The sequence below is a fragment of the Quercus robur genome, chromosome 3, assembly GCF_932294415.1.
Source record: "Quercus robur chromosome 3, dhQueRobu3.1, whole genome shotgun sequence".
NCBI classification, from domain to species: Eukaryota; Viridiplantae; Streptophyta; class Magnoliopsida; order Fagales; family Fagaceae; genus Quercus; species Quercus robur.
The window spans coordinates 52,628,612-52,644,019 of record NC_065536.1 but is presented as its reverse complement, the minus strand read 5'-3'; the positions used below and the strand labels follow the sequence as shown (position 1 = coordinate 52,644,019).

The following is a 15,408-nucleotide window of genomic DNA, read 5'->3' as shown; positions in this document are numbered from 1 at the left end:
AAGCTAAATCACAACACGGTTTCCTTCTTCAATTTACTATTATTTGATTAATTTAATTTTTGTGACACATAATGAATGGCCAAATTTTAAATAGGATTCAAATTTGGAATCAAGATTTAATTGAGGAAGACAAGACTCAAAAGGTAACTTTAATTTTCAAAAGGCTTGCATTAGGAAAATTTCAAAAGATGTTTATGATTGGCAAATAATTTATGAAACATTCTAAATTAAGAAAGAAAAAAAATATTAGGAATAATTATTTTAGAACACCAGTTTGCTCTGGTGAAACTCTGTTCTTTTCTCTTTTTCGCTCTTTACTTCTTCTACTCTCCTTCTTACACTCTAGTTCCATGGACGAGGTTACAAAGCAATGGGAAAAACTCACTCTGACGGATATAGAGGGGGAAGAGCATGCTTTTACGAATGATGTAATTGACGGCTGCTTTGCAGTTGTAGCGAAATTCTTTACAAAATGAAAGATCAATCTTGAGGCAATGGCACGAACCTTCTGAGGTGTGTGGAAGGCTGATGAAGACTTCGAGTTTTGAGATTTGGGGAATAATCGAGCCCTTATTGTTTTCACTGATGAGGTAGACATGAATATAGTCCTTCTTCACAGCCCATGGTCCTTTGACAAATATTTTCTGGCCCTTCATAAGCTGGGAGAGAATGAATGCATCAATTCGGTAAAGTGTGATAAGGCTTACTTCTGGGTACAGATTTCTAACCTTCCCAATAGCCATATGACAAAGGACAATGGGGAGCGCATTGGCAGCACTTTGGGTGAGGTTATTTTTGTTGACGCCCCTGAGGGTGGCCAAGCATGGGGTACTTGCATTCGTGTAAGGGTTCACATGGGCATTACCAAACCATTATGTCGGGGTAGAATGGTCCGATTGGGTGGATAAGATAGACAATGGGTATCCTTCTAGTATGAGTGTCTCCTAATTTATTGTTATTGGTGTGGTAAACTTGACCACGACGAGAAGGATTGTCGCTTGTGGATTCAAAGTAATGGTTCTTGGAGTAGAGAAGAGCAGCAATATGGTCCATGGCTTTGGGCTAATCTTGATTGCCTACAGAAATTGCAGGTGGTTAGGGTTCGAGGTCATGATATGTCGTAAGATAATCGAGAGACAGCTACTGAAGTAAGCATATGGCGGATTGCGATAGTGCAGGGGTAGAATACGGTGGATATGGTTGAGACACTAAGAAATCACGATCCCGATATTTTCAGAAATAATGCGTCAAATGGTAGGTATATCCCACAAAATCTGGAGTTCCTTTCAATTCAAAAAACTTCAATTCCCGTAGATTTTGAGGCTTAGATAAGGGAGATTGATACAGCATTAGAAGGAACAGTATTGAAGGAACCTCAATCTGTGGAGGAGTTTTCGGATTCCTTAGCTATACATTCCAATGTTGTTGTTTCAAAGTCAAATGGGCTTGTGGTCACCCTATCAAGTGGGCCAGCTCAATATGGGTCTTTGTCTGAGGCGGATAAGGCCACTCCTACTTTTGTTTTGGGCCATGGGGATGTGATAAGTAAAACTCTAAACTCAGGAAAAAGGAACGTCTGAGGGACTAAGAAAAAGAATTGTAAATCTGCCAAAGGTGAAGGTGTTAAAAAGGACTTTAAGGGGACTTGGAAACATCTAAAAAAATCACTAGTCTCTGAGGAAGTGGTTATGGGAGATCAAAATGAAGATTCAAAACGGAAAATGGAGGCACTTGAGGATACAAGGGAGGAAGTTATGGTGCTTGCAAAGAAGTCAAAATTGGAGGATGTAGTGTCCTTGGGGAAGGTATTTGAGGAACAGTTTGGATCGACGGAGGTTGCTAAGCAACCTCGCTGGAAACAATGAATACATTAAGCTGGAACTGTCAGGGGCTTGGGAACCCCCGTACATTTAACGCACAAAAGAAGATAGTGCAAGCTGAAGCGAGGTTGGTTTTTCTTATGGAAACCAAACTCCCTCAGCTTGCCTATCTCAGCTTGCTGCAACAAGTAATCTCCCTTGGTTGTGTGTGGGAGATTTTAACGAGGTCCTTAGTGTTACAGTGAAGCAAGGTGGGATGGACAGGCCATTTAGGCAAATTGACAATTTTCGGAACTATGTCAATTCTTGCGGTTTAAATGACATTGGTTTTGTGGGCTCTTGGTTTACTTGGAGTATGTATCGATAGGATTTGGGATGGATACGGGAAAGAATTAACCGTGGTTTTGCAACAACGGAGTGGCTGAGTCGGTTCCCTGGTGCTAGACTTTATCATTTGGCTTCCTCGACTTTAGATCATTGTTGCTTGATGTTGAGGATGAATCCGAGGGTGAGACAGAGAAAAACTACAAAGCTTTTTTGTTTCGAAGCCATGTGGCTCAAGGATGGAAAATGTGGTGATATTGTGAAGGAGTCTTGGGCTGAAGGAGAACTTACAGGCAGAGGAAACACTTTTTCCTCTTGTATGGACAGATGTAGAGAAACTCTGACAAAATGGAATAGGCAGGAGTTTGGCCATGTGGGGAAAAAACTAGCTAAGGCGCAAGAATTGCTTCAGACTCTTGAGGTAAGATCAGTTGGGATGTCGAACACTTTGGAGGTATGTCAATAGAGGGCAGAGGTCAATCGTTTGTTGGATATGGAGGAGAGAATGTGGAAACAAAGGTCTTGTAACCCTTGGTTGAAAGAGGGAGACAAAAATACAAGATTTTTCCATGAGAAGGCCACAACTAGAAAACAGCGTAACACTATTTTGGGTGTCATGGATGAGAATGATACTTGGCATGAGAATGAGGATAAGATTGCAGAAATCATCACAAGGTATTATTAGAAACTTTTCACCACGTTCCAACCCATTATCAGTTCAGAGTTCCTTGATGCAATTCATATTGGTGTGACCCCTCAGATGAATCAAATGCTCACCAAAGTTTTTACAGCTGCTGAGGTTAAAAAAGCTCTTGACCAAATGTATCCGCAAAAGTCCCCGGGACCAGATGGTATGCCCCTTCTTTTTTATCAGCATTTTTAGCTTGTTGTAGGAGATATCGTACTTTCTTGTGTGCTGGATTTTTTAAATAATGGTACTGCCCCTCTAAATTTCCATGAAACCCATCTTGTTCTTATTCCTAAGGTAAAGAGCCCCACGAAGGTCTCAAAATATAGACCCATTAGTCTATCTAATGTTGTTTATAAACTAGCCTCCAAGGTTCTTGCTAATAGGCTTAAGACTCTTTTACCTTCTCTTATCACTGAAAATCAAAGCGCTTTCCTATCTGAAGGGTTGATTACTAACAATGTGCTTGTTGCTTTTGAGATCATGAATACTATCAGCCAGAAGAAGAGTGGGAAAACAGGGTCCATGGCTTTAAAACTTGACATGAGAAAGGCTTTTGATAGGGTTGAATGGAGTTGTTTAGAACAAATTATGAGAAAGATGGGCTTTCATCCTAAATGGATTACTATGGTTATGAATTGTGTTACCTCTGTCAAATACTCTATTCGCATTAATGGTGTTCCTCATGGGAGTATTACCCTGTCTAGGGGCTTACGTCAAGGGGATCCTTTCTCTCCCTATTTGTTTTTTTTGTGTGCAGAAAGTCTTTTAGCTCTAATACATAAAGCAACAAGTATGGGCATTCTTCGGGGTCTACAGGTTTGCAAGCGGAGTCCACACATCACTCATCTCTTCTTTGCTGATGATAGCTTACTCTTTTGTAATGTTACTATTGCTGACTGTGAAGAAATCCAAAGACTGCTAATGATGTATGAAAAAGCAACAGGGCAGCAGGTGAACATGCAAAAAACCTCATTATTTTTTAGTTTGAACACACTTGAAGAGATCCAAGAATATGTAAAGCATAGCTTTGGGGTTGATATCATCCACCAACATGAGAAATACTTGGGTTTGCCATCCTTGGTGGGAAGAAATAAGTGAAACACATTTCAACAACTTAAGGAAAGAGTGGCTAGGAAGCTGTCAGGTTGGAAAGAAAAGTTCTTGTCCATGGCGGGAAAGGAGGTTTTGATCAAAGCTGTTGTTTAAGCATTCCCAACTCACACTATGAGTTGTTTTCTTCTTCCAAAGTCCCTTTGTGATGAATTAAATAGTATGGTGGGGAAATTTTGGTGGGGACATAAAAATGAATAACGTAAAATGGCTTGGATGAGTTGGGAAAAATTATGTACGCCAAAGGCTAGTGGTGGTATGGGTTTTAGAGATTTGGGATCATTTAACCTTGCCCTTTTAGCAAAGCAAGGTTGATGGTTGCAACAAGGGCCAAATTCTCTATTTTATAAGGTTTTTAAAAGCAAATACTTCCCGGAGACTGATTTTGTGAATGCTCAGAAAGGTAGAAATCCTTCATATGTCTGGCGTAGTATTTTAGCAGATAGCCCATTATTAATCAAGGGATGCGTTGGCAAGTTAGTGATGGCAAAAGTATTCGAATTTGGAAGGATAAGTGGATTCTTACTCCATCCACCTTTTGAGTAATTTCTCCCAGGATCTTGCTGCTATTAGATCAAATCACTGATATCCTCATTGATGCAAATCGTGGCACTTGGACAGCTGATTTGGTCAGAGAACTGTTCATAAATTTTGAGGTAGAAACCATCCTAAGCATCCCACTGAGTATTCGTATGCCTAAGGACAAAATGGTTTGGGCTGGTACACCTAATGGACAATTTACAATGAAAAGTGCCTACTGGTTAGCTCAGGCTATGTCAAGGGCTGATCATGAAGGAACTTCAGGAGCTAATGGACAGAAGCGGCTTTGGAAGACCATTTGGGGTGCTGAGGTGCCAAATAAAATAAAAAATTTTGTTTGGAGAGCTTGTCAGAATATCCTCCCTACAAAATCCAATTTGTGTCGACGACATGTGATTAATTCTGATACCTGTGAGCAATGTGACAGGTGCAGCGAGACAACTAGCCATGTATTACTTCACTGTGATTTTTCTTCAGCAGTTTGGGAAGCATGTGGATTGGTGGTGGATAGGGACTCTTTGTTTATGGACTATTTATGGAAACTGTGTGATGAATCGGGACTAGCAGATGTTAACCTTACTCACTTCATGGCTATTGCGTGGAATTTGTGGAGGAATAAGAATGGAGTTAGACATGGTGAGACCCCAAAAACTGTAGAAAATCTGATCTTTGAAGCCAGTCAATTTGTTATAGCTTACCAAGCTCTCCTAGACTGCCCCACCCCATCGAAAATTCCTCTTCCTCCTCAATGGACTCCCCCTGTATCAGGCTTCTTCAAAGCAAATGTGGATGGGGTTGTTTTCAAGGATCATTCCTCTGCTGGTATAGGTGTGGTTCTTTGGGATGATAAGGGTAGTGTTATTAGAGCTTTGAGCCGGAGGATCTATGCTCCTTTGGGACCTCTTGAGGCTGAAGCAAAGGTGATGGAAGTTGCGATGCTCTTTGCTAGAGATATGAGGATTCATGATATTGTGTTTGAGGGTGATTCTTTACAAGTCAGAAATTTCTTGAAATGTAGCTCATTAGTCCCACTTGCTGTGGCAAATGTCCTTGAGGGCATCCTTTTCTATCTTCAGTTTTTTCGTAGTTTCTGTTTCTCTCACATTAGAAAGGCAGGCAACAAGCCTACGTATTTGTTAGCGTAGCACACTAAGTTTGTTTCTGACTTTGAGGCTTGGGTTGAGGAAACCCCCAGTTTCTTAGAAGCTGCTATTGCCTCTGATGTTTCTGTTTGTAACTGAATTTTTTTTCTTCCCTTTTATTAATATTATGAAGCAGAGTTTCTCATCAAAAAAATAAAAATAAATGAGAAATATTACTCCTTAACTTACTCCTGCCTTTTTTACCCTTTTTTGACTTATTACAATGCTTTATACATTGAAGCAATTATCATATATCCTTAAATACATTAATTTCTTTCCATTTAAACAAATTTATTTGGTTTAATTTCCTATTTGTGACAAAGGAAATTTTCTTTTTAATGCATTTTCAACCAAATTTATGGCTTTGGTTTCTAATTTCTACTATAATTAATTAATATTTTTTTAAATTTCACTTATTTCTATTTCAAATTGTTCTCTTTTTTTTTTTTTTTTTTTGGAGAGAAAAGAGTGAATATTATTATTGAGTAAAACCCACAGAAATACAACGTTAAAAAAATAGTAAGAGTATGAGAAGCTTTCAACAAGGCTTAGAAAGCTTACAAAAGCCATAACTGAGGTAAGCATGGCAACAAAACGAAAATAGTAAATTGTTCTCTTTTTAATTGTTCATGTAAGAATTTTATGAGCTTTATATTCGAAGTTGAAAATCCCAAAATGAATTCAACCAACTGTGGCTGTGAATTTATTAATCAGAGTAAGTAAGGTTTAAAAAAAAATAAAATTAATCGGTTGGGTTGGGCTGACCCGACCCTAACCCGAGAACCAAAATAACCCGATTATTTGACCTGAGCTTGACCTGAGCATCCATCAGACCCACCCAAGATCTTTTGGGTCGAGTGGACTGGGTCCATACTTAGCCTTAGGACCTTCACGTTCGGTTTGGAGGGCGGGGATATCCCGACCCTACTATCATTATGCCTTTGCAATGTTACTTTGCGCATTGCACTTGTCGGATCAGAATCCTACTAACTTAACCAAAGATCAATTGAACAAAAAAAAAAAAAAAAAAAAAAATTTGTGATGGTATTTTTAAATGGCGGGCCCTTCATGGGCCGAAATAAATAAACCACCCGGCCCAAATCCAAACCCTAATATAAGGAGCTTTTGGCATCACTGTGAAGTGACAAAAAGAGAGGGTTAGGGCTTTTTCAAAAACCCCTTGATTCTTCTCAGAGCTTCTACACGCTCTCTTTCACTCTTTTGCTTTGCATTTTTGGTTGAGAGATCTGGTACAACCGTGAAGTGAAACCAAAAATGGCGCTCGCTTTCGACGAGTTCGGGAGGCCATTCATAATCATCAAAGAGCAAGAGCAGAAGACGAGGCTGAGAGGACTCGAAGCTCAGAAGGCCAACATTTCCGCCGGAAAAGCCATCGCTCGCATCCTCAAAACCTCGCTCGGTCCCAAAGGCATGGACAAGATGCTTCAGAGCCCCGACGGCGACGTCACTATCAGTACGTCTCTTTTTTTTTTTCTCTGAAATGAACTTTCTTTGTGGTTTTTTGTTTTTGATTTTGGTAAATTAGGGCTTTTTTTTTTTTGAAGTTTTGATTGGATATTAGTTTTTTTTGGTTGATCTGTGTGGATCTGTGTGCTGTGTGTAGTAGTTAGTAGTAGTAAATAATTTGGAGCAAGTGTGTGCGTGTTGTGAACTTTGAAGCAAGGGATTTCATTTTTGATGCAACCAGGTTTGAGCGTTGTGGGTTTGAGTAGTTCGTTTAATATTCTATTTGAGTAACACTTCTTCAAACATTGTAAATGTAATTGTTGAATGAAGAATGCTATAAAATGTTTATTAATCCAATTATGAGACTGCTGAGAGTGTACTCTTTAGAGTTGCTAAATGGGGTTTAATAATGGACTTGAGAGAAAAAAAGAGCAGGATCATAGGCATTGTGATTTGTGAAATGGGTATTTCGTAATGGTTGCCTTTCTTTTTTTATTGTGTTGCACTTAATGATGTAGAAATGAAAAAAATGAAAAATTGTGGATAATAAAGAAATAAACTTTGTAAATGTAATTGTTGAATGAAGACAGTTATAAAGTGTTTATCAATCCACTGATCAGATTGCTGAGAGTGTACTCTCTAGACTTACTAAATGGGGTTCTGTAATCAAATTTAGAGAAAAAAAGAGCAGGATCATAGGCATTGTGGTTTGTGAAATGGGTATTTCGTAGTGGTTGCTTTTTTATTTATTTATTTATTTATTTATTGTGTTGCACTTAATGATGTAGAAATGAAAAAAGAAAAAGAAAAATTGTGGACGGTAAAGAAATTAATTGTTGAATGAAGACAGTTATAAAGTGTTTATTAATCCACTTACGAGATTGCTGAGAGTGTACTCTCTAGAGTTACTAAATCGGGTTTAGTAATCGAATTGAGAGAAAAAAAGGTCTGGATCCTAGGCGTTGCGAAATGGGTGTTTCATATTTTTTTGGTTTTTTATTGTGTTACACTTAATGATGTAGAAATGAAAAAAAAAAAAATTTCTAAAAATATTCTGTTTGAGTAGTCCTACATTGTTAGCACCTTTTGCACTAGTGCATGGGAATAACACATTTGTAAATGAAATTGCTAAATGACGATTACTAAGTGTTTGGTAATCCACTTGTGATACTTCTGAGAGTTTACTCTTTAGAGTTACCAAATCGGGGTTATTAATGAGAGAGAGAGAGAGGGAGTCTTAGGCCTTGTCAAAAGGGCATTTCATATTAGTTGCTTTTATTTTTTATTTTTATTTTTAATTTGTGTTGATCCTTTGGTTTTGAGTGTCTCTTACCTTTTTATTTTTCATGTTGTTAGCCAACGATGGTGCAACAATCTTGGAGCAGATGGATGTTGACAATCAAATTGCAAAGCTGATGGTTGAGTTATCTCGGAGTCAGGATTATGAGATTGGTGATGGCACCACTGGAGTTGTTGTCATGGCTGGTGCACTTTTAGAGCAGGCTGAGCTGCTTTTAGAACGTGGTATTCATCCCATTCGGATTGCAGAGGGTTATGAAATGGCCTCTAGGATAGCTTTTGAGCATATGGAGAAGATAGCTCAGAAGTTTGATTATGGAGTTTCAAATTTTGAGCCTTTGGTTCAAACTTGCATGACTACTTTATCCTCGAAGATGTAAGTTCACTTCTTTTTCTCGCTCTCTCCCTATTGTGGTTCATTTCCACTCTTTATTGTTATCACTGGAGTAAGTTCATCACCATTTGGCTATTTGATAGTTCATGTCACTGTGGTGGCATGTGTAAATGGATATTGAGGTAAATTTTCATTATATTGTTGGCATTTGCCCGTTAGGTAAAAATTATTGATGGTGAAATGTAAACAATATCACGTATTTCCAGGTTGCTTTGTTTGTTTGTTTTTTATTTTTTATTTTTATATTAATCATATGTGCATATTGTGAGTCATTTGACTCTGGTTCATTGTTTTCCAATCAAAATGTGATAAAAGCATTGCTATTATCTATGATGTCATTGAGTGTTGTCATATCTTGTGGTTCTGCCGCTGGTGTAGTGGTGTGTGAATTATATTTATTGTAATTCACTATATTATTCTTCTACAGTTGCCTGCAAATTGTGCCACTCAGGACTGTAATTTTTATAGTAATCATTAATTCATGATTGAATGGGCACAAGGCCATGAGCTTGAGCTGAAGTCCAGAATGTGGTTGCCTAGTCAAATTTACCTAGTCGTTGCCTTTAAAGTATTGTAAGTAGTTGTATAAATGCAGTCTGGACTCTGTTATGTTCTGTAATTCCCAAAGTGTTCCAGACCTACACTTGGTTGTGTTTATCTTCTGTTATTATTTATGGAAGGATGCCAAGTGAAACTTTGTGGGTGCCTAGGTGACTATTAAAGCAATTGAAATAGCTGTTCCGGCTCTTATCATTCTAGATTGTGGAAACATTTTAAAAAAAATTTATTTATTTGAAAAAAAAAGGCTTTCTACCTATCCAAAAAAAAGCTTTCTGACACTTTGGCATTCAAGGGAGAGTAATGATCTTTTTTAATGAAACCTTTGAAGAAGTGTATCTTTCCTGTGATATGTACTGTGCATATTAAACCTTCTTTGTTATATTGCAGTGTCAATCGATGCAAGCGCAATTTGGCTGAGATTGCTGTCAAAGCAGTTCTTGCTGTGGCTGATTTAGAGAGGAAGGATGTTAACTTAGATTTGATAAAAGTTGAGGGGAAAGTAGGGGGGAAGTTGGAGGATACTGAGCTAATCTACGGAATTTTGGTTGACAAGGATATGAGCCATCCACAGATGCCAAAGCAAATAGAAGATGCAAAAATTGCTATCTTGACTTGCCCCTTTGAGCCACCAAAGCCAAAGACTAAACATAAGGTTGACATTGATACGGTAGAAAAGTTCCAGAATTTACGGCAGCAAGAGCACAAGTATTTTGATGATATGGTTCAACAATGCAAGGTGGGATAGTGCTATACTGTTTAATAGAATTTTTACCATTATTGTTATAAATTTTTTTTTTGACTGAAATTATGTTTTCTTTCTTATACCTTTGTAATGTTAGCTGGTTAAACTCCCTTTTTGACGTTTACTCTTCTTGGGTATATAACTTTCAGCTGCATAGTCTTTCTTCTGTGGCTGTTTTCTAGCAACCTCATTCATTTTGCCTAAAACTTTCTGTTATATTCCTTAGGCTGACTTCTGAGCTTACTTAGGTTTAATAATATACCAATCAAAGTGTTTCTTCTTTCTCTTTTGACACCATGCCTTCTAGATTTAACGGAATAGTTATTTATTGAGTTGCAGGATGTTGGTGCTACCTTGGTTATCTGCCAATGGGGTTTTGATGATGAAGCGAATCATTTATTGATGCACAGGAACTTGCCTGCTGTCAGATGGGTTGGTGGTGTGGAGTTAGAACTGATAGCAATAGCCACGGGTTTGTCTTGTTTTAGCTTTTCATGTCTTGATTTCGTGTATTTTTTTTTGGATAGATTACTTGAAATTTTTTATGAAAGTTGTACTGTTTTTCCTTCTGTATGTCTCAGTGGAGTGATGGTATGTTTTTGTAGGTGGAAGAATTGTGCCAAGGTTCCAAGAGTTGACTCCTGAAAAGTTAGGAAAGGTACTTGTTGCTTCTTTATTGGTGTTGCTACTGCTGCTCTTGCTCTGATAATATAATGTACAGCAAGATAGTTTTTTGTTTGCATAACTAATGGGCATGATCGTATTGTTTTACTTATGTCGTAGTCTAATTTCATAGACAAAGTTAAGGTTAGATGGTGACAATTCTGGAGAGACGATTCAGTATAAATAAATGGGTGAAACTTAAGGTATAGTTTCTTAGGTGCAGTACATTAGGTTCCCCAATTAAACTCGGACACATAGCTGCATTGAATTTACCTATCAAAAAAGAAAAGGTAACACTGTTTGTGCTGTATTGGTTAATGCAACCATGTGTGAAAATTTAAATGGAGAACCCAATTTACTACAACCTAAGAAATTGTACCTAAGTTTTGCCCTAAATAAATTTGAACACAACTAAAATTATTCTTAAATTATAGTGTGTTTCTTATTAAAAAACAACTTGCAATTTATGTTTCTTGCATTTTTCATGCTTTATGTAAGTTAATCTTCTTACTTTGCATCTCCATAATACAAGAAAATTTGGTTTGCATTGTTTAGATGGCTGGTTTGGTTTGAGAAAAATTGTTTGGCACTACAAAAGATTGAATGTTGTATATTGAACACTACTATTCCTAAATTGTAACTGTTGTCAGAAAAGTGTGTTTCTTATCAAACACAACTTGCAATTTATATCACTTGCTTGATTTTATGTAAGTTAATCTTCTCCCTTAGTGTCTCTATATAACAAAAGAAACCTTGATTTGCATTTAAAGGCTGGTTTGGTTCGAGAAAAAGCGTTTGGTACAACAAAAGATCGGATGCTATACATTGAACATTGTGCAAACTCAAGGGCTGTAACCATATTTATTCGTGGAGGTATGTCAATATTTCTGTTCTTATGACTTTTGCAATCAATTGTTTTACTTATTATGTTTTCTTAATTGAATATGCTCTGATTCTATCCATATAAAGATAAACACTCTAAAATATAGCTGTGATCAGTTTATTATCAGTTTTAAAAATAAAAAAAAAATCTTTTTATGGGTAATTTGCACATGCACCTGATGGGTTTTGAACCCAATATCTCAGCCTCCACCTACACTTGTGAGAGGAGGAAGTGCCATTTGAGCCAGGGCTCATTGGTGCCTTTTAACTTGTTCAACTTGTTAGGATACTTCTGAATTAATTATTTGAGAATATTTTGGAAATATAAAGCTGAGGGAAACTGTAAAGGAATGTACTTCCAAGGCATTTGATGATCTCATATCAAATTCTGGTGTTTGATGATGCGATAGGTAACAAAATGATGATAGAGGAGACAAAGCGCAGTATCCATGATGCCTTGTGTGTTGCTAGGAATCTCATTCGCAACAATAGAATTGTGTATGGTGGTGGCTCAGCTGAGATTTCTTGCTCAATTGCTGTGGAGGCAGCTGCAGATAGACACCCAGGAGTTGAGCAGGTAGGACTGTTTCTTTGATACTTATCCTTGCAATTAATTTGTAGACTGCTGAACATATTGTCCTTTCATCTGCAGTATGCCATCAGAGCATTTGCGGATGCTTTGGATGCTGTACCCATGGCACTTGCAGAGAATAGTGGCCTCCAACCCATTGAAACACTATCTGCTGTGAAGTCGCAGCAAATCAAGGTATACATGACACGTTTATTATTTTTCATTCTGGCCTGATGGTTCTAATTTGCCCTCTTATCTTGTGCATTAGAAGTTAAAAGTGTTGTATTTATACCCGTGCAAAAAGGAATTGATTTCTAATCATTGTTTGGGATTTAATCTGCAGGAGAACAATCCCTACTGTGGGATAGATTGCAATGATGTTGGCACTAACGACATGCGTGAGCAAAATGTGTTTGAGACTCTGATTGGGAAGCAGCAGCAGCTCCTGCTAGCAACTCAAGTTGTCAAGATGATTTTGAAAATTGACGACGTTATCTCACCTTCTGAATATTGATATGTCCGGGACTAAGATCTATAGTTCTGCTTCACTTGAGCTCATAGTATCTTGTTAGCTTGATTTTGTGTATTGAGTGACTCCAGAGACCATATGAAACATGTTGCTTATAAATTTTGGAGTGCCTTTGATTGAGATTGTAGTATGATTTCTCGTGTTTAATATGTTGTTGATTTTGTTGTTATCCTTTGGAATGAAAATGATGGCTATTTACCCCGTGATCTTTAGGGTATCTTAAAATGCTTGGTAAACCTTTTTAGTTGCAAACATGCATACGTATCTGAACCCACATCTCTGTTGTGCCCACGCATCTGATGAATTCTAAGTCACGTGGAGTGCCCCACTGGAAATGCTGCTCGAAAGAAGTGATTGTTCGGCTCGTCCATCAGTAATGTAGTACTTCTAATACTATTTCCTGCCCTAGTTCTAGCCACAATTTTTGCGTTCTTCTCTTGGCTTACATGTGGAGAGAGTTCAGTGATCATCCAAGGAGCCCCACGTTGTTGACGTCAAAGGCCATCAGTGACCCATCTGCTCTAAACGATTGGGGGACACATTGGGAATGAGGAACCTGTTATTTAAGGGTCCTCACTGTTAATAACTAAGCATGTCTACTGAGAGAGAGACAAGGCTCCAATTGCTTGCTGAGAGATAGTTTGTCCTTCGCTCTGCCTGGTTCATTTCTTATCATGGTTATTATTGTTGGGCCCTTCCATTTTTCACTTTTGGATGGATCTTGGAATTTTGTTTTTTTTTTTTTTTGGTCACGGGGATCGTAGCTCATATGATCAAGAATTAGGATATGAAATAGGTTCCAGTCATTTCCTTGATGAAAGGCATTTTGCAGTATCTTGTTTAGTACGATTTGTAGTACTTAAGGAGAGAGAGGGAGAAATGTAGGTAGGTAAGCCATTTTTAATAACTAGACTAGAGACCCGTGATCAAAGAGTTCCCTATGGATGAGACAGATGTTAATTGAAGTGTGTTATTCCATGCCTCATCGTTCCGGGAGAAAAAAAGATATGGGGTAATGGACATATGTAATGCTTCTCTTATATGACTTGAATCTCACAAGCATAAGACATATACTCATCGTTTTGGGAGAAAAAAAGATATGGGGTAATAGACATATGTAACACTTCTCTTATATTACTTGAACCTCACAAGCATGAGACATATCCTAATGTGAGAAAATCATTACATAGACTCTCTCCCCCTAGAGGGGATATCTTTTGAAAGCGAATATGCTACAAGTGTTTTAAAAGCATGTGTACTATACACCAAGACATCCAAAACACTCCACAACCCATACATACTGATCAAGGATGATAAATTTTATGTTCTGATTTATTTAATTGGTAAAGTTCAATCATGATACTACGATAGAACAGACGCCATAGAATTACGAAGGTCGTAAACATATAAATATTTGTACATGATTTCTTTATAGTGTTACAGATTTCAAAGATAAATGCAAGATTGGTTAAAAATATGGAGAGCTCGTGAGTAGTGCCAGACTGACAGTACCATGAGAACGTTCCTGTCATTGTATTTTCCTTCGTCCTTTTTCCTGCCGACCCCTAGATTTCAGATTTGCTATTTATGGACGGAGTGGTGTACTGTTGGGGCATTGGCGTTTATGATGATTTGCGGTATCATTTATGGCGACTGTAGTTGTCGGAGACAAGCTCTTTAAATGTTAGGTGCATTTGCTATGTGATAGTTGAATATAAAGCCAAATGGACAAAGTTTTCCTCCCATTTCTGACGGTAAATAAGACAATTTAGGTGTATTTTTCTTTTTTCCTATATATCCATGGGTATTAAATCATATACTGGGATTGGATTCTACCCAAAAAAAAAAAAAAAAATTCATACTGGAATAGTGGGATTGAATGTTCAATATTTTTATACTCTGCCTTTTCACATGTTTGTATCCTTTTATATCATGGGAAGGTTGCTATAGTCTCACTCTCTCACGCTAATGCCACTTAACCATTCAAAAATCGTACTCTGATTTATTAGACCATTTAAAAATGTCACACTACAATTAACTATTAAGTAGGTTATAGTGACTAAAAATATAAGTGGATATTCATTTGAGTGTGATAAATTTACTTTCAAATCAGTTTGAAGGGACTCATTATGTGGTGATTTAAAAAAATCATCATCAGTCATGTAATTTGTTTATATAATTTAATAAGTTATGTGATTTAATATAAACAGATGGTTTTATTAAGATAACTGCTACGTTTACAATATTTTCACAACAAATTATATGTGATAAGTTGTTGCTGGTTATAATTTGAACTTACTATTGAAATTACTTTTTGGTCAATCAGTAATGACCAATAATAATCTGCTACTTAGAATTTGTTGTGAAAATACTGTGAACATAACATTTCTTTTTTATTAATAGGTTCATAGTATTTCTTTTTTATTAATGGCCACATAATGAGTTGGTGGACATTCTTATCAAAGACTAATGTTATGGTTATGGATATAACATTTTTATTTTATAGTTTTTTCATAATTGTTGATGTGGTATGTTATTATTGAACAAACATCACTTTTATTATTAGAAAAGAAAGCAAAGCAAGCGGTTGAAACATGATTGTTTTGTAAAAAGAAAGCTAAAACATCAAAAGGTGTGGTTCAATTTAACGAAGACAGTAACAAGCAGATGAAA

The 15,408-nt window shown here is 37.1% G+C and overlaps 1 protein-coding gene across 1 annotated transcript; it reads left to right on the top strand.

Moving 5' to 3' along the window:
* Positions 1-6,765: 6,765 nt before the first annotated feature.
* Positions 6,766-12,941, top strand: LOC126718320 (T-complex protein 1 subunit epsilon). The gene is made up of 9 exons (XM_050420451.1): positions 6,766-7,101; positions 8,451-8,769; positions 9,736-10,084; positions 10,430-10,562; positions 10,696-10,748; positions 11,524-11,626; positions 12,046-12,212; positions 12,288-12,401; positions 12,550-12,941. The coding sequence occupies exons 1-9, from the start codon at positions 6,903-6,905 to the stop codon at positions 12,718-12,720; spliced, it is 1,608 nt and encodes a 535-aa protein (XP_050276408.1). The 5' UTR covers positions 6,766-6,902; the 3' UTR covers positions 12,721-12,941.
* The last annotated feature ends 2,467 nt before the right edge of the window (positions 12,942-15,408 follow it).